The sequence below is a fragment of the Athene cunicularia genome (assembly GCF_003259725.1).
Source record: "Athene cunicularia isolate RWA chromosome 15 unlocalized genomic scaffold, athCun1 chr15_part1, whole genome shotgun sequence".
NCBI classification, from domain to species: domain Eukaryota; kingdom Metazoa; phylum Chordata; class Aves; order Strigiformes; family Strigidae; genus Athene; species Athene cunicularia.
In genome coordinates, this window is record NW_020799121.1 from 12,676,513 (window position 1) to 12,695,662 (window position 19,150).

The 19,150-nt window shown below is 43.4% G+C and overlaps 1 protein-coding gene across 6 annotated transcripts in view; it reads left to right on the forward strand.

The window, feature by feature from the left end:
• PITPNM2 (phosphatidylinositol transfer protein membrane associated 2) overlaps nt 1-19,150 on the forward strand; it is a 129,834-nt gene that overhangs the window by 63,949 nt on the left and 46,735 nt on the right. For all 6 annotated transcript variants that reach the window (XM_026859486.1, XM_026859483.1, XM_026859487.1 and 3 more), the window contains 3 exons: nt 10,557-10,771; nt 12,374-12,495; nt 14,193-14,426. In XM_026859486.1, coding sequence (XP_026715287.1) covers nt 10,623-10,771; nt 12,374-12,495; nt 14,193-14,426 — 505 coding nt within the window. In that variant the 5' untranslated portion in view covers nt 10,557-10,622. The remainder of the gene's footprint in view (nt 1-10,556; nt 10,772-12,373; nt 12,496-14,192; nt 14,427-19,150) is intronic.

Genomic DNA, 19,150 nt, shown 5'->3' on the forward strand with positions numbered 1-19,150 from the left:
ATCCTGGAACAGTTCTTAAACTGGCTGTTATTCCAGACCTGGTGAAAAAAAGATAGATTTTAGAGTAGTGAACTGTGTTGCCTTGACAGTTCTCATGCGCTCCCTTTCTCTAACAAAACTGAGTGAAGCTGAGATAAGGTTGTAACACACAAATATTTTTTTTAACTTCAGATTTGTACTGGTTTTAATGCAACACTGATAAGCCTACTGAGCTTGTGGCTGTCAAAGATCCTTTTTCTGTCTTTATTTTTTTTTATTCTTATGAAAGAAGATTTCTGATGTGTGGACAAAACCTTGATTCTTGACCCAGATTAGGTTCTCACTTTTTCAAATACCTGAAAGCAAGTAATGAATTAAGTACTGGGAAAACCGTGGGGATTTCATTAAGCCGGTCCTCCAGTATTTTAGCATACAGCCTATTGTTAGTGAATAATTGCACAGGGTTCCTAAAATCTGAGGGATGTAGTCAGAGGATGAGAATTGATCCAAAACACCCTGAGTTGAAATTTCATCTCTGACTCACAATAAATAATGAGCAACTTGCTTTACCTCCCATTAAACTAGGGATAGTAGTTCTTACAGACGGTGTCTGTGAAACAGATAATACAGTGAAAAATCCATTTAAAGACAAGGAATGAAATACTCAAGGTAAGATGAAATACTAAGTAGTAGACATTTTGAAAGATGGAGCATACGGAGTAAACAAGTTTGAGGTGTCTCCATAATAAAGTGATTCCTAATTCATGTGCCTCTGGCACATCCAGCCCTGGCTCCGTAGGAGTGTGACTGGGTGTCTTTGTAAGGCAAAGTGATTAATGAGTGGCCATGAGAACGATTCTCTTAATGCTGTAAATTATTTATAGTCCTACACAATTGATTGGCCCCAAAATATCCTGGTTTTGTACAAACAGCTTCATTAATATCTAGACCTGACTCTAAATAATGCAGTGCATGCAACATTTGTACAAAGTGGTGCTGCACGTATTTCTGCTCTGTCTTGCGAGAGTCTGATTCTGACAACCTGTCCTGCCTTTAACTGTTAGGGGTATTTTTAGGAATGTGTTTTACATTACAAGGGAAGCAGCCAAGAACAATGGTGCTGCAGATGCAGCTCAGGTAACCTGCACCTGCTTGGGTGAGTCTGGTCCCTTCTTCGGGGCCTTCTGCGTGCTCAGCTTTGCCCTGCTTCTGCTGGCTGGCAGTCTGCAGGGTTTGGGGCTGGAAACCCAGAGCCTGGGTGCAGTGCGAAGGGCTGTGACCCCCGCCTCAGACAGCTCTCAGGAGGGTGAAGGGGTGTCAGGAACAGACCCGGAATCTCCTGGATGCTGACAAACCTCCTGTCAGACAGCAAACCCCCGTGTGCTTTTCTCTGACAGGAAGACCCTTCATGGGTGATATCTTCTTTCTCCTTGTGTATTTAACATCTTCTCAGAGGCAGGATTACACAGTGATTGAATCACGGACGAAAGGCCAGCAATTTCTGTGTGATAGTTCAAATTCTCGCTTGGTAAACTTGAGGGAAGAGCCTTATAATATCGCTGCTACAAGCAGGGAGGTGGTAAGATGGCAACTCCCTGCAGAGCTGGGAAGGACCCAAAGGGGAATCCTCCTGGAAATTGTGCAGCATTAGGCTGGGAAGACAGATGCCAACTATTTTATGGTTACTCTCAAAATGATCTACTTAATAAACTGGTGTGTTTGGATATCCCCAGTGAAACCAGACTATCTTGAGGCGGAAGGGAAAAAAGTACTTGTCTGGCCTGATGGCTCTGAGCGTAACTCCCAGCTGCAGAGGACAGCTGCACTGCTGCTGAGACCAAGTCCCTGCTGTGATTTCTCATCTGCCAGGAGGATGCATTGCTTCCAAACCCAGTGTTGAGCAAGGATGTGAAGGTGGTTCGTTGATCTGTAAAGTGAGTGGAGGTGGAGGAGACTGTGCTCGTGGTCAGCAAAGTCTTGGCTCTCTGTGAAATGTCTCCATGTTGACAGAGCTGTTCTCTTTGGCCTCTGATACAGCAGCCTGGAAAGTGGCACTCTAGAGTTTTCATGGCATTATGACTACATTTCTGTCAGGATGAGGAGTCTTCTCATTTCCCTACACACACACACTTTACTATTCTCTCTCTTATTTTAGGGCTCCTTTCGTTTTTTTTTTTTGGCTGGATGGTAGGAACACTTAAGGCCAGGTTTTATGTTCAGCTGGTGAAGCACCAGTGTTAGGGAAAGGGGAATGCTATGGCTAGCTGGAATGAAGCACTGCACATTGCCCAGTCATTGATCAAACCTAGAAGGAGGATGTTTAAAACAGCTGCTCTTTTATTAATAAAGCCATTGATGAGGAACAGATTTCTTTCCCTTCTCCCCAGGGTGTCAGGTCATTCCTGTGTGTGCAGTGCAGTGAGGCTCGGAGTCAAAGTGCTATTGTAAACCCTCATGTTCTGATCATTATCTTGTTGATTCAAACTAACCTTCCTTTGCTAAATAAGTATTGAGACTGGCCCTTCATGTGTTAATTTTCTTTAACGGCATTAATTGGATTAAAATAATTGTCACGCGTGAAGGATGCATGTTAGAGCACAGAGGGCACACGGAAGCCTCAACTGTGGGCACCATGGTTACTGGTGACATCACTTGGGCTGTTAACAGTAATGATTTGTGTGCAGCGCTGAAGCCTGAATGAAGATGGCCTAAACTAAACCCAGTGGTTTGCTGATGCAGTCCCATTGCCATGGAAACAGATGTTGCAGTTTAATGTTACGCGTATTCATAGTGTGGTGCACATGGTGTAAACAAAAACATGGTCCTGTGGTGTCCACAACTTCTGAAAAGGCAGGAAGAGTGTTACTGGAGAGAGTCCAAAATCCCATTGCAGTTGGACTCGGTTTCCCACTAAGGTGGTGCCAATTTAACTGTGTGCAGTCAGATCTAGTAAGATCTAGTAAACCTATCCCTGGGGTAACTTTCCTAGCTTCTGCTTACCTTTAATATTGTCTTTCCAATATAATCATTAAGACTGGGCTCAACTCCTGCAGAACAGGAGTAGAGAAGCTTCCTTCTCTTGTTTGAGGACTGTTTTGCTGTATTTTGGTAGAGGTCCCTACTCAAGCCCAATGAAGACTGACACATCACGGTTAGGATGCTGACATGAGGCTTGAAAGATCTGGGTGGTAGGCATAGCCCTGCCACCAGCTCTGCAGTGCTCTCTTGTTGACTCCATCATCATTAATGCGAGAGGACTTGGCTGTTCTGACCGTGGCACAAAAGCCTTGGACAGCAAGAAGTTGTGTGTGTGCTGTTCTACTTCAGCACTCTACTGCATTAATAACAGTAAGGGTGATTTTTATTTTTAATTTAATTCATGTAACTTCCTGTTTGCTCTTAGAACATGATATGCACTGATAAAATTATGTTGGTTTTGATCTGATCAGAAGTTCTTCTTGTCTTCCGTAGGAGTGGAAGGGTATCATCTCTTCTGCTCCCTTCTTTCACACTGAGAAAAGCTTTTTGCTTAGTTATCACCCTGATTATGGTGATATTATTTTAACTGAGTGTTTTGGGTCTTTGACACACACATTTTGAAAAGGAAAAAACCAACAAAAACCAGCTTGGGGAGAGTGACTCTACTTTGCTTTTAGTGTAAACCTGCATTTTAGTTTCGTAGTCAAAAGACCTGATTTTTGATCACCTGCAGTAAGTACTGACCATGAGTCGTGCCTGGTCTATCACATATCTGTATCAGCAGGCAGAAAGTTGTCAGTGGTGAAAGCAGATTGCTCGTAATGAATTAGATGTCAGTTCAAATGCTCAGAAAGAAGTGGTTAACAGAACACAGAGCTGAGTCATACCGCAGCAAGAGACAGCTGAAGATAGAACGGAGACACCCATGTGCATGCACATCGTCACCCTACATGTTATCCATGTACAGAAATCCTGTGCTGGGAAAATATGTTAAGAATAAACCATGCATTCGTTTCAGGACCTTTTGGTATTTTCCAGTATCTCTATCGCTGGCTTTCTGGTTTTAGGTGCTGTTTAATTCTGGCTTGCAGCAGCTATGGCTGAAACTGTGCATCTGTTGTCGTGCTGGTTTATTTGTGGTGTTTGAATGCCAGTATCGCCACAATAAGCCCAGATCCGTGGCTGAGGCTAACAGGCTGCATTGCTTGTAACCTCTCCCAGCATTTCTGTAAAAGACCATCATGTGCAACGCACTGGTCGCAGTCTAACTCGTACCTTAGTACATGCAGCTTCTGCTCTTGCACAGTGCCTGCGGGTAGGAGATGATGATGGCTTGTAGGCAGCTGCCTCGAGCACATCAAGGAAGGCGGTTAGTCATGGGAAGAAGGCAGCATTTTGGAAAATCAATTAGCAGAGTGAAATCTCTGTCAGTCAAAATAATGTCCAACTGGAGATTGTTGGGAATATTTTTCTCTTACTGTATGGAAGAGATTGAAGATTGGTTTACTCCTCTCCCAGCCTCAATTTCGTTACTCAGCCCTTTATATCTTGGGTACCTTTGTATTTCCTTTCTAAAACTGCACAGGGGAAAAAAAAAAAAAGCTTTTAAGACCTGATTTCAATAATCAAACCTATCTAATGATGGCTGGAGTCATCCATCCCAAGCAGCTACAGGCATTTTTGTTGTCTGGTGGATTGCGTGAGGCAAATTTAGGTTTTCTCTTGTTCCCAAAGGATAGTGTGCTCCTGGGGACTTAATTGGCGTTTGTGGTAGCCTTAGCATCCAAAACAATAAAATAATAGTAATTGGCCATAGACAATGTTTTCTCAGTCTCCCTTGCCACAACAGTATGAGCAAGTATGTTAGCAGGATCCTCTGGGGATATTTGCTGTCATGTTCTTGTTCGGTGGTTACATAGATGCCTTTTGCTGTCGTCGTTAACTGAAACCGTCAACCAGCTGTAAACTTCTTCTATCCATATCTGGGTCTAAATGGGATAAAAAAATCCCCAAACTTGAGTGTTATTTTAATGGATTCTCCCTGAAGAATTTGTCTGGACGATCAAAATACCCTGTTGCCAAATGGGAGCTGGAGGAGAAAAAAACAAAAAATCTTCAGGTTATTGTTTCCAGACAGTGATTTGTGTCTTCACTATTCATGGATAATAGGTCTGCCAAGCATAGTGCTGTCAGTCTTCGTAATTCGAATAATTTCAAATCAAAACTCTCACAGGTCATCAAAGTACTGGCCATCACTTGTACTGTGTAAATACATTGCTGTAATGCCCCAAGAAACTTCATCGTGATGCTAAAACATGTCAACCCTTGGTAATCACTATCTAACTTATTTAGATTGAGGAGTTGTACTGTCAACAATAATCAGGGGTAAACAAGGTAAGATTATAGCCATAATCTATTTTTAAAAGCTAGAACAATGCCTGGATTGACTACTGTCACTGTGCAACCTACCCTGTCTTTACTGTTCTCTGCAGTACCATGGCAGGGCTCAAAGTAGTAAGTTACAATTAAAAAAACAAAACAAAACACTTTAGGAGAAACTAAACCCCTGAGCTATCTGCAGCGCTGCTGAAGGCTTTGCAGAGATTCTCTGTGTCTGCACCCGAGCCCACGTGCAGCCTGAGCTTTACACCAGGGCTGCAACACAAGGAGAAGGGCTCAGTTGGTTTAGGGTCATAATCTTCTCGGTGTTGTTCTGAGCCACACCGCGTTGGTTGGTGGGGTTGCTTTTTCTTTTAATTCACCAAAAGCAAAATGCTACAAGGCAAGTTTACTTTCCACAGCCTGGCTTCTGTGTATCTCCAGCTGATACCTTAAGACGTACCTTAGCTGTTTTATCCAGCATTATGCATTCTTGTTCTGTGAACACTCTTCCTCCAGCTGTAGTGAGGCTCCTCAAGTTGTGGGGGTTTCTGTTGCCATGAACCATAGTTCCTTTACCCCACTAGAAAAATATACAAGTTGCATTTAGTCCCCTGGTCCCACTCGGCTGTGCCAGGTGAAGTTTGCTGGATGAAGGCTTTGCAAGATGTGCTCCCTGTTGTTAGCTGGTAGTGAGGCACGTTTCTGACTGGGAAAGGGGATGGAAGATCTGAGAACTGATCAGCCTGTCTGTCAGTGGAAGGCTTTGTTTACAGCCGTTTGTCTCCTGTTGTGAAGGGCAGATGATAAATGGGGTTAGGCTAGCCCGATGTTTAGATGACATTCATGGGAATTATTAATCTGTGATTGTTATGGTGAGGTCATGTGCTGTGTCCCATGCTATGCTGCTGTGCCAAGAGATTTATTTTAATAGAAGCCTTTAAGTAACTGGCATTCTTGCTAATCATGGTGCATCTGCTTCTCTAGGTTCCCTGTTATGAGTAATTTAATGCTATTACTTTAGCTAGAAGGGATCTGTGTCACCATCTGTCCTGGAAAGCTATTGATGGGGCTGTGCAGAACATGGAGTGTCATCATCAGAAGAGGGAGACTTCTAAAGAGATGACTGGATTTCCTGTTGTAATACAATATAAGACGGTTTACTGTGATTACGGCTTAGATAACTTGCATATAAAGGCTTTTAGCTAGTCTTTCATTTTTTTGAGGACCATTCCTCGGATATTTAAGATAGTAGCAAGTAGTAATAACACAGGTAATCTGCTAAAGTCTCTACTTCTCCTAGGGGTGTGGTTCTATGAGGCTGAAACCTTCAAGACTGACCCTAAAATGCCTGCACATCTGCCACCCCCAGCAGACAGATACACTTTGGAGAGGGCTTGCCAGACAGTTTTCAAGCCAAACGCTTCCCTAATCAATGGTTATTTTTTAATTGTTGTTTACAGACCGCTTCCTTATAACAAGCCCTCTCTGTGCTGTAGCTGAGTCACAATAGACATGAAGAGGCTTTATGGTTGAAAAGCAAATTGCTCTTCACTTCCATAAGTGGTGTACTTTCACAGTGCCACTTACGCGTAGAGTATCATCCTGGTCTCTCAAGTGCGTGTGGCTGGTGTCTTTATTTTAATTGTCTAAGAAACCTATCTCTTCTTTGTGTTCATGACTGGTTAGTTATTGTACTGTTCACCTTCTAACCTGACTTTTTCGGTTCTTCCTGACCTTGTTGCCTTCTTGGCAAGCTAAGTGGTAAGTATGAGAGCACACAGGGCTGGGAAGCAGCTTTGTGTGGGTTTATCATGTGGAATTTTTCTTTGATTGTACTGTCCTTCCCAGCAATAAGTTATGTTGTGCTTTGAGTATAAATTGGCCTCACTCAAAAGTCCTGGCTCAGAAAATAGTTTGGGATATAAACTTTGAAGTTCTGATCTTTTTTTTTTTTTTTTTTTTTTTTTTTTTTTTTACTTTTTGTCATGCAGAGGTACAGCTTTTGTTTCACATTGATCTAAAAATGTTCTTGCTGTCCCTTGTCATATCATGTAGATAAATGACAAGCAAGAGGAATGTGTAGGGCCAAAATTTGCTTAAGGCTTGCAACCAGGTGAAAGAGGCTGTGGGCTGGAGTTGGTCAACTGGAAAGGCTGAAGGGCGAAGCATGCCCTCTTCTCAGAATAGGGTTTGAGGCCTCCTGAGGGTGGGTAGAAGTGAATAAAAGAACCAGAAATCAGAAGTGGGATGTGAACTGACTTCCACAAAGAGTCTCAGTTAATTTGGGTTTTTCCCTTCTTTCTGCCCTCGCAGTGTTGGGACCATAACACCGTGCCACCCGACACATCTCCCCTGATCAGACAGCTCTGTCTGAGAAGCTGAGTGTTAGCATTACCAGGTCGTGTGGAAAAGCTGCTTGTGGAAGTATTCATGTAAAGCAAAAATTGGCCGATCTTGCAGGTTCACCAGGGTTCTAGCTGTAGGATGAAAACCAGGCAGCTCATCTTTATGCAGAGAGATTTTTGTCAAAACTGGCTAAATGGGGGAAAGTGGAGAATGTTAGTGTTAGCTGTATGTGTCTGGGCTATCACAGCTGCTGGGCTTCAAACTAGAAACGTTTGAGCAGAGGTCCTCCTAAGCCTGGATCAGCCCCCATAGATATGAAAGAATTGGTGTTTGGTTTTGTGAACTGCTTCAGATATAAACCTTTTTTTTTTTTTCCCTAACACAAGAAAAGATAGATTCCTCAATTGAAACCTGTGCAGAGACTAGGGATGTTTCATCCCCAAAGATTGATAATACTGATGAGGGCATGGGTCAGAAGATTTCTGTTTGGGGGCTGAGGGCAGAGGCTTGAATCTTTCTCTCCGAGAGAAGTTGCAGTTCAGGAGACCATCGGAACCTGGCTTTGCTTTGAATGCTTGTCTTTAGCCTTTTCAGATGGACCAAGTTGAGGAGAAACCTCCTGCTTTGAGCTATCAGGAAACACAACAGAAGAAAACAGTGTTTTGGGAATTGTATTAAGCAAGGATGACATTGTATTGCTGAGTGGGGTGCGGGGGGCCTTGAATAAAAGGAACCACACGTTGCAGGAGAGCTCCCTGGGTATCGCTGATGTCTGATGGGAGCTGAGGTCAGAATCGGCAGCACAGGCTCTTGAATCTTCAGACTTACGGTTATGGAAGCAGCTGGTCCCTTGCGCGGCGCTCTGAAGAGCTTCAAAAGTTGCAGAGCTATAAGAGGAAGGCAAGGCATAAGGCATACCTCAGTCGTAGCTCTGGAAGGTAGAGTATGAAATCGCATTCTGAGAAAGCAAGCCTCCAGGGTGTGTTTATCCATTTTCATATCAACCACAGCTATTAAAACAAAATAAATCTTCAATGCTTTGGTTTTCTAATTCAGTACAAGTGTTTGTAAATCCGGAGACCTAGTTCTGTGTACGTCTGGGCTTGGCACAGTCCTGGGAGATGCTGAGTCCACTTGGTGCCGTGGATTTCTTTTGAAGTTGAAAAACTCCTAAATATCTTTTGGTCCCCAGTGAGGACTTGCAGAGTTGATTGGAATTGCTGGTAACTGTGCAGTCTAGAATGGAGCTTTAAATGCAGCTGATGTACGATTCTACACGCGATAACTTGGCATGAAGAGAACCCATCTTTCGTCTGCTTATGATTTCCACGTGCTTCTGCTATATAATAAAAGTCTAGATCTCCGTAATTTGTATCAACTGTTCAGAGCAGATGCTGTGCCGTTATTCTGTCTGACACATTCTCTATGCCTGCTGGGTTACTGCCTTTTCTGAGACCTTTGAATTAACCAGATTTTTGGGTCATCAAGATTATTTAATGTTATTGTCATAAATGTTTGTACAGAACTTGGTCAGTGCTTATATAAGAATGGAAAGACAGTAATTTGTTTTAAGAGGATGTGTGTTTTAATGAACTGCCAGCTAAATGTTAGAAATAAACTGTAAAAAAAAAAAAAGTGCTTTTCTTTTGCAGGACTATTGCAGTTTGTGGGGTGGGAAAAAAATGACTATTTGGAATGTCAGTTATTTAGATTTGTCAGTTACAGCTGTTTAAATTTAAAATTGCTTGAGAATTCTTTAAAAACAGGGCTATTTACTTCTAAATACTTCTGTATTGACTTGTCATCCTGTCCTCAAAAGATGACAAGCTGATCTCTTGCATCTTATTAATCATTTTCTGTTAAACCATGTTATCCTTTGAATTGTTTGTATGCCAGAAATGAGCTGTTATTGTGTTATATTTCACAGTTGATTCTTCTAAAAAAATTCCTTTTTTCTTTTTTTCTTAATTTTCAAAGTTTTGTGCTCTCAAATACAAACAAGAAACTCAAAGTACTGACAATATGAATCTGTTGTTTGGAGATGATGAAGGTTATACCTCATCCAATCTGCTGAGATGTGTTAGAAATTAATAAGTATTTGGTTTGCCTCTAGGTCTTCTTAGAAACACTGAAATAAGTATTTTTTTTTATTGAAGGAATTTTTGCCAGGTTTCTCAATGAGGAACAATACTACAAATAAGCCAAAATACGGAGGCTGCCAGGGGGTGCTGTGTGCATTCTGGCAAACTTGGGTTGTTTCTTCTAAATATCTTAATTAGCGGAGTATAGTCTCCAAGCTGTTCTTGGAGAATTGCTGCTATGCCAGACCACAAGCAACAAGCCCCCAAATCCTGTGGTTTTAGGTCATAAAATAGCCTTTAGTACTGTGATGTTGCGCCGAGTGTGTGTATGATTCTTCATGCTGATACACCACCACAAGAATGTGCCGAGTCGGACACGCTCCCCTTCGCTGTGTCATCTGCAAAAGATTTTTGTGCTGTTAGGTGGCTCGCAGCTGGAGCTGAGGTTTAGGGCACTCCCAGCAAGGGCAGTGTGTAACCTGTTACAGGAACAGGAATGGATGTGTCATTAGGTCTCCATTCAAACTGTCTCTTAATGTCCAAATCCAGATTTTTACAGAGTCCATTATAAATGAAATCTCTGTTCCTGTGCTGGCCAGATGAGTCTTTAAATTTTTCCTTTATAATCTCTCATTTTGGTAATCTTACTGCCAGGGTGCTGCTACAGTTCTGCTGTCTGTACGAAGCTCTGCTCAAAAGGAGTCCGAGAAACCATTCCCAAATGTGCTTTGAGACCTTGGTATGTACAATGCACTGGAATGATCATCTGTGATATATTTTCCCTTTCAGAAAAAAAGCAGAGAGGAGACATGTGGGGAAGGCAGCGGAGTAGAGATCCTGGAGAACAGACCATACATGGATGGACCGGGAGGCAACGGGCAGTATACTCACAAAGTGTACCACATTGGTATGCACATACCCAGCTGGTTTCGGTCAATATTGCCCAAGGCAGCTCTGCGAGTCGAAGAGGAATCATGGAATGCATATCCTTATACCAGGACAAGGTAAAACGTAGCAAAATGTCCAGAGCTGTTTCCCTATTCTAGAGAAAGCATTTGATGTCACTCTGCGTAGCAGTGACATCTCTTCCATCTCCAGTAATATCCGTTTGAGAAACTGGGCTCAAGTCCTGCAGTTATCTCAGGAGCACAAGTGTTGTCTGGACTGACTGCGTATGTCCTTGAGAATTTGTGCCTGCTTTCTCTAAACTGTGAGCTGTTTTGTCTGTCAAAGTGTGGGAAATCTTGAATGTTTTTTATTTAGTCTATTTTAGTTCTGCTTAGCATTGCAGGTATCCGCTGGCTCAGTGAAGTTATAAATGTGCATGGTAATGGGACATTTGTCATGTTGAACACCCTGAAGTAAGACAGGACTCATTTGTTCTAAGGGAGAAAAGTGTGGGGAGAGAAAAATCTTAATAAATAAATAAATTTGGTGCTTCTTTTCTGGGAATTGTCTTACTGTCGTTTAGCTAGAAAATAACAAACCTACATCCTGTGGTCTTCACCCTGAGGAGGGAAGAGAGCCAGAGGTTCTGTGGAACCCTCTGGGACCTCCTTGTTTCAGCTGATTTTTGTCTGGGAAGACTCCAGATACCCTGGAGTAAAGAGCCTCTATGGTAGTTACTCTGGTTTAGAGCATTTGCTTTTTTCCCAGGTTTGTAAGTCTGATATTGCTGTCATCGTAATAAAAAGGCTTCAATGGATATTTTGATTTTTAGCAAAAATCTAGAAAAGTTTCATAGTTCTGTTTTAGCTGGTCTCTACATTAGTCTGGGGAAAGGTGGGGAGTCACCATCTGTGTATGGGAGTTGCTTGTGCCTAAATATTATGGAGCTGTCTGACTTTCAAGTGATTGAAGTCCACTTCCAGTCTGTTTTTATTTATCCTCTTGAAATGCCTGTGAGTCAATCAGTTGGCCAGGAAACCTGGTGCTGCCCAGAACTAGTCTGTATTTTATTCTGCCGTAGATTCCAGGCAAGACTCTGCTTTTCTCCTGGTAGAGGTGCATTTCCAGGGTGTCCTTGTATTTAGGATCTGTGTCATAACATAAGTGATTAGTATAGTGGGCCCGAAAGTTATCTCCGTGCTGCAAACTGCTCCTTTAAATACAGCCTGTCCTGATAATAGTATCCTGGATGAGACATTGTCAAATTAAGTTGCAGGCTTTTGTCAGTGTCTCTACAAAGTGAGAGGACTTGGTGGTCCCCTCGGGCTTTCTACTTGCTTGTTGCCAGCTGGGAAGTTGTTTTTTGGTCAGTGTGGGTGCCCAGTCCCCAGTCACTGCCCGGGGTGTGTTGGTATCCTCTGACCTGTAATCCATGTAACAGCTCATGGGGAGCACACCCCTTTGCTGTGGGCTTGGGGTTTTACTAAACCAGAGCTATTCCAGTGAAGCCATATGTCCAAGGTGAGCTCCTGTCTTAAGAAGTTATTAAAGAAAATCTCTTTAAATCTGTACAGTTGGTATTTTAAGCATATCTGAAGTAAAACATGAGTGAAGACTGGCTTGGATTTGAGGCTGGTTTTAAACATCTTAGGAAAGCATTTTCTTCCCTTGTCAAGCTGAGCAGGATTTACTCTAAGCTGCATTGTTCTCGCCTTCAGGTATACGTGTCCTTTTGTGGAGAAGTTCTCTATTGATATTGAGACGTACTACAAAACTGACCCAGGAGAGCATGTCAACGTGTTCAACCTTTCTCCTACAGAAAAAAGACAAACCATTCTAGGTGAATAGCTTTTTAAAAAATTTATTTATTTATTCTTTTATTCTGCTTTTTTTTTTTTTTTTTTCTCGGTATGTCCCATCTGCCTGTCCATCCCCCCCAACCACACACCTGCCCCCCTGTTGGTTCAGGCTGCTGTGTAGGGTTACATCAAGTAGAGTGAGGACACCCGAGTTGTTTTTTTTCTAGGCTTGATGTAAATCACATGGAAATAATTTGAATCCCGTGTCTGTAAATTGAAGCTGATGCTTTCCTGTCTTACCGCTGGGTGCAGCTCCTGAGGGGAGTAAAACATTTAATGATTTTAGGGGTAATAAGTAGAAATAACCACAGAAGAGGAAAATACTGCTGTATAATTGCACAGCTCCTTCGCGTATATGAAAATCTGCGCTTCTGAAACATGAAGGTGTATTTCATTTTTGCTGCCTCTCCTTTTAGTCCTGCCCTCGTGCAGGTTAACACTTAAGCTTCACAGCTCTCTTTGGAAGGTCGGGTTAATGAACCTTATATATGTAAGGATTTAATGAGAACAAGGCAAAAGGGAACATCTTAAACAAGGCAGAGAATGTCAAGTGTCGTAGCAATTCCTGTCTTGCAGTCCATCCAGGTCTGTGCCCATGGCATTTTTCTGGAGTCCCAGCTGTGTGGCAGGAGTGCTGGCAGTTACAGCCCCACGGGACTGAAGCATCCCTTGCTCTGAAGCTGATGGGACTGGAGAAGTGTTGAGCTCGGGCTGGCTTCTGGCAGCCCGTGCTGCGCTGGCCACAGCGGGACCTCTGAGAAAGGACGTTTGGTGGTTGCTCTGGCTCCTTGAGCACTGTTGACATGCAGGACATGGCAGTAACCCCCTGCAATTTTACTTGAGTGTTATGTGGCTTAAACTTCTTTTGGTTTGAATTTCAGTTTGACTGTCCTCATTCCTAAGCCTGTCTGGTCTGGCTTTCAGTAGTGAGCAAATCGGCTTAAGTTGCTGCCTCATTGAGAAGTGTCAGAAGAGCTGTCATTTCTTGGGAAGTGTGATCTTGCCCCTCAATCCAAACTTCAGATGCTTCTGCTGAGGTCTGGGATGGGGGTTGCAGATCTTTAAAATATGTTCATTCACTCTGCTCCCGTTGCAGTTTTCACTTCTCCGTTCTTGAAGTGTTAATTAAGACCTAAGTTAAACCTTCTTTCCATAGTACATCTGGTCTGCCAATACCACATGAGGAGTTACCGTAACCTCACTTGAGGGACTCCACAGATAAGCTGTTCAGTGGGTTGTGGCTTTTCCATACCAGTGCTAAGACAGGGCAGGTGCATTTAACTGTCTCAGATGAGACAAGGCTGTAGCCCAGAGTGGTATTAGAAAAGCTGAAGGCTGAAACGTGCAAAAGATCTTTTTTTGGAGCTGGAAAGACGGAGTGTGCAGATCTGCCAGAGTGCTGTGGATCTGCAGTCAACTGTGGGCAAAAACATCTATTTGGAGCAAAGCCTCTGTTTGCTGGAACTGTGCGTACTAGTTCCTCTGGCAGAGATGATCACTGCCCAGCAGCAATGTATAAACAATTTAAATATCAGCTGTTTAACTGTAAGTAAAAAGAAATTAAATTGCTGTAATGCTTCTGGTACTTATGAAAACAGAAATAACTCCTGAAAAATGGTATTTTCTTCTTTTGTTCAGGAAAAGGAAATGTCTCACTGTTTCCATTCTCTTTCTATAGATCCTATTGATATTGTTAAAGATCCTATTCCTCCACATGAATACAAAGCTGAGGAGGATCCAAAGCTGTATAAATCAGCGAAGACTAAAAGAGGCCCTCTCTCAGAAGACTGGATTCAAGAGTACAAGAACAACCCTGGGAAATACCCCATCATGTGTGCATATAAACTGTGTAAAGTCGAGTTCAGATACTGGGGGATGCAGTCGAAAATTGAGCGATTTATCCACGATGTTGGTGAGCATTTATAGTTTTGCAAAGTTCACTGTCAAGTCCTTAATATTGTTTCTGAATTGAAACACAAAGGTGAGGTATGTGCAATTTATCATAACCCAAGACATGTCTGTGGAAGAGATATCTGATTACTCTTTTGCAGAGCTGTGGGTCAGTTCAGAAAAAATTGTGTTATTCTGTCACTTATAATCATGGCATGTATGAATCCAAACCACATGTAGCCACTGAAATGGTTTCATGTTCTGTGTAGGCAGTATCTTCCATTCTCTTTTTTTTTTTTAAGATAAGGATTTGCCTATTAAACTTTTGCCAAATTGTTTTCAAAAACTGCCAGTTTTCTTTATTGTCAACAAAATCCTGAAGGGCTACTCAGAGAAAGAGGCTTCATTTCTGAGTCCTAAGTGCTTCCAGAAAACCACTCCCTGGAGTGTCCCTAGTTTCTACCTGCCTTGTGACAGGGCTGGGGGGTCTCTGTGTGGCCATACATCTCTGTCCCCACGGCTGCAGTGTTCAGGGCTCCCCACCCCACTGTGCTATGACCCACCATGGGTCAGTGACAGCTCTCAGTTGTGAGTAAACGTGCTGCTTTGATGCATCATTCTTAGATCAATGCTTTTAAGGAGGTATTGTTTGTGTCCCAGAAGTAACTAAGTGGAGATAGGGCAGGTGGTAGCTGTTCTGGCAGTAATTTGTTCTTTGCAGAAAATCTATAACACAACTGATACAGTTTCTGAGCCTTGCCACAAGAGAGGGGATCTATGGCCAGGTTTGGAAAACCTAAAGAATGTTTTAAAGAAGCATTCCCATCTCAAAAAAAGTGCAGAGCTATGGCTGTTCTCTGGCAAAGGCCAAAGAAAGGCTGTGTGAAGGATGCCGCCTGCTTTCTGTATGCAATAAATCCTCCTACATGACCTCTACGTCTGTCCTTTCTATATGCAAGGCTTCTTTGAAGTGCCTGTTGCTAGTGTAAGTCATCTTATAACTCTCTTCAATCATAGCGTGCTCTTGAGTGCTAATGTGGAAAACACTAACAGAGCAGTGAAGAATAGTGAGCGTCGCTCTCTCAGTAGTCGCAGGTTGCTTTCTCAGAGCTCCTCTGGTTTTACTTCACCCACAGATGGAAGTTTTTACCTGTTACAGACTGTATTACAAGTGGCTCTCAGCAATGAACTCCCTTGGCGTTTCACTGACATGGGTTAATTTAGTGTATGCTACAAAACATGGGGGCAGAATAACAACTCCATTGTGTCTGTTAACTGGAAGAGTCACATGCTTCATTTTCATTTGTTCAGAGGTGTTTGGCATAGATTAAACTGTGGTCCCTTAGAAACGTTTCTTTTGTATTTCATGAAAGATTGCCTGCCGTTTTCCTCTTGATTGAGGCTTCGCAGAGAGTGGAGCCAGCTCATTGTCCGCCTTTCAAAAGCCTTTCCATTCTTTTACGCTGATGGCAAATAGTGTTTTTCAAAGTGGTTAAGATGCATAAAAATCAAGAAAGTCTTTAAGGCAAGGCAAAGTTGAGTGAGTCAACAGTGAAAGCAAAAGCTTTGGGTATCCAGAGAAGATGTGTAGCCTTCCCCTGCAATGGAAGCCATTCCTGAGTGGGAAAAGTGCCATAGCATGTGTGCTGCAGACAGCGATGTATGAGGATGTTTAGGTTGGAAAGATGTGGGCCACAACATGACTGACCAGGCTTATATGCTGATCCTAGTTTTGGAGTTTCAACTGATGACCAAAAGCAGCTGGAGGCATTGATGCACTGTGTACCTGATGGCGGACCAGGCGCTCAAACTCCAGAGATGCTCTTGTGAGCCAGCCCCTCCTTGGCATTTTTCTCTTGGATCCTCTGTTCCCAGCTCCTGTAAATTTGTTTCTTGGGAAACCAAGAGTGGAATCCAAACTTGGCCCAAGGGGGGGAATAGTACTTAGTGGTGCAAACTAAAATTAGAGAATGGCTTGAAAGAAGAACACATCTGAGTTAAGTGATGGATGGATTGTGAGATGTAGAAAGGCTACTGAGCACGGAGGGAGTAACTCTGGGGGATGGTGTTGAAACGTTCTCAGTCTTACTGAGTGCAACAGCCATTTTTTCTGATGACTAATTGGACAGTTACTCAGTGCTTTGACAGCCTGAGACACAGACTAAAATTGTGGGCTATTAGTCTACTTGGCTGTAATATTTGTATGCTTTTTTACTCCTTTTCCATAGAATTTAAGTTTAATTGGACTGGCACTGCATAATGTTCTGCTCCCACTTGCTTCCTGATGGTGTATGTGGGCTATGATCCTTTCCCTGTCAAACAAGTGTGTTAACTGTGTATGGGTTATTGATTATATACTATGGCAAAGTGTGTTCCCATCCCGGTAACGGAAGCTTAGTCTAAGTCATTGCATCTTAGACTAAATTCGCCCAAATTGTTGCACAATGAAGCGGAAGTGGTTTTAGAAAGCTCTTTCGCAGAACTTTTGCTTCGCTGAAGCACTCGGATGAGAAAGTTCATCCGAAAGGCTACTGCCCGTTGGGGCCTGCAGGTAGAGCTTTGTCTTTCCAAGGGTAGGCAGGCTGCAGTTAGCACGACTGGATGTGACCACAGGCTTTTCTGAGCGAGGGAGGGTAGGGAAGCAAGCAGATATAACTGCAGGTTGCCTTTGATCAGATACATTCAGACAACCAGAACTGTACTGACAAGGTTATGGGATCTTTTGTGACTATCAAGGAAAGTGTTACACAGGAAAAACCAGGCATCCTTTATCTGCTGCCAGGAAACTGTGAGAGTGCCTTATAAAATGCTTTGGGATGTTGTCACTGGGTACATAGTCGATGGGTATCTGAACAGTTACTTTATATGGATAGTTAAGGGGTTTAGGGCAGGATTTAGGGGTAGGCTTATTTTGACTTGTTTTAGGTTTTTTTTGCATCGAGTTTTTGTTACATGTACTATTTTTACTTCGTGTTGAAAAACAAACCGATAACTATAGACAAAACCTTTTTAAATTCAGCTAGTGTCCTCTCTGTTCTGGCTTGTCTCATGGTCATTTACACTTCCTTTTGTCAGACTGTTGAACACCACAATCCGCAGGCAAATCATTTACAAATCAGCACCTCATGGATTCAGCCAGTGTCTTGAGTTGTTGAGGTGGTGAGTTGAAAGGCAAGTGATTTAAATGTTTGCACCCTGCTAGACTCTTCACAGATGATCTTTCTGCACAACGCAGTGGGAAATGTTATAATTAAATCAACACAACAATGACGGGTACTTCTGAACTCAGTCTGCATGTGTACATTTGTGCATGTGTGGTTTCCTTGTTGTTTTTCTTTTAATCCAAAGCGTTACGTGCTCTAGAGAAATAATAGTCTTGTTAACTACTGATATTACTGAAATCAGGTGGTACCTGCATCCGTATAAAAAAACCTGTTCCCATTATTTCTGATTGACTTTAGTGCATGCCTTGCCTGCTGAGGCTGTGGGGTTACCTTCTGATTCTGGAAAAGAAGGCTCTGATGAGTGTGATGCATGCTGCGTGGAGGGAGAAAACCTACTCTCAAGTCCTCCCTAATTCTCTCATACCACTCGCTTCTCTCTTCACACCAGAGACACTTCTTTGTGAGACCATCTCCTGCCCGGCAGTTCTTCCAGACTGCTGGCTTGCTTTGCTCTGTGGCTGAGAAGGGACCACGCACCCACAGCAGGCGATGGCAGGGGGGATGGAGGAGCGTTGTATTGCCCGGAGCCTCACCTCCACTGGGCTTGTTTCGCATTCTGTCCAGCCTGGATGGAATAAGGTGACCGGTGGGATGCTGTATCTGACCTGTCTTCCCTGGCCAGTCCCCACCGGGGGCAGCCAGCTGTGAGGCATGGCTTGAAAGCCCAGTGTGTGGGAATGAGTGCAGGACAGGGACTTCTTGGGCTGAGCAGGAGACTTTTGCATCTCCCCTTCTGCCAGATAGAAAAAAGAAAGCAAACTGGACCACAGATGCCTTCAGCACTGTCCTGATGGGCATCTCTGATCTGTTAAAAAGAGAATTCTTCCCAATTGCACTCTGTTTCCTGAGCTTGATCTGTCTCCTCCTTTTCACTTTTCAAATAATAAGCTTGGTTTCCTCTAGCATTTTGATTAAAAAATGCTTTAAGACTTGATTATTTTTTGTTGTTGTTGTTGCACAGGGAGGGAAGCAGTGTCTCGACAGGTGAGGTCAGTCATTTCTTGCTGGGTCTTGAATCGATATAGCTCTGTGGGGGCACTCAGTGTGTCATAGAATCATAGAATGGTTTGGGTTGGAAGGCACCTAAAAGATCATCTAGTCCCACCCCCCTGCCCTGGGCAGGGCCACCTTCCACTAGCCCAGGTTGCCCAAAGCCCCATCCAACCTGGCCTGAACCCTGCCAGGGAGGGGGCAGCCACAGCTGCTCTGGGCAACCTGTGCCAGGGCCTCACCCCCCTCACAGGGAAGAATCTAAATCTCCACTCTTTCAGTTTAAAACCATCACCCCTTGTCCTATCCCTACACCCCCCAATAAAGAGTCCCTCCCCCCTTTCAGCCCTGGGGGGCCGCTCTAAGGTCTCCCCGGAGCTTCTCTTCTCCAGCTGAACCCCCCAGCTCTCTCAGCCTGTCCTCACAGGGGGGGCTCCAGCCCCCCCAGCATCTCTGTGTCCTCCTCTGGCCCCGCTCCAGCAGGTCCGTGTCCTTCTGCTGTTGGTGCCCCCAGAGCTGGACCCGGGGGGGG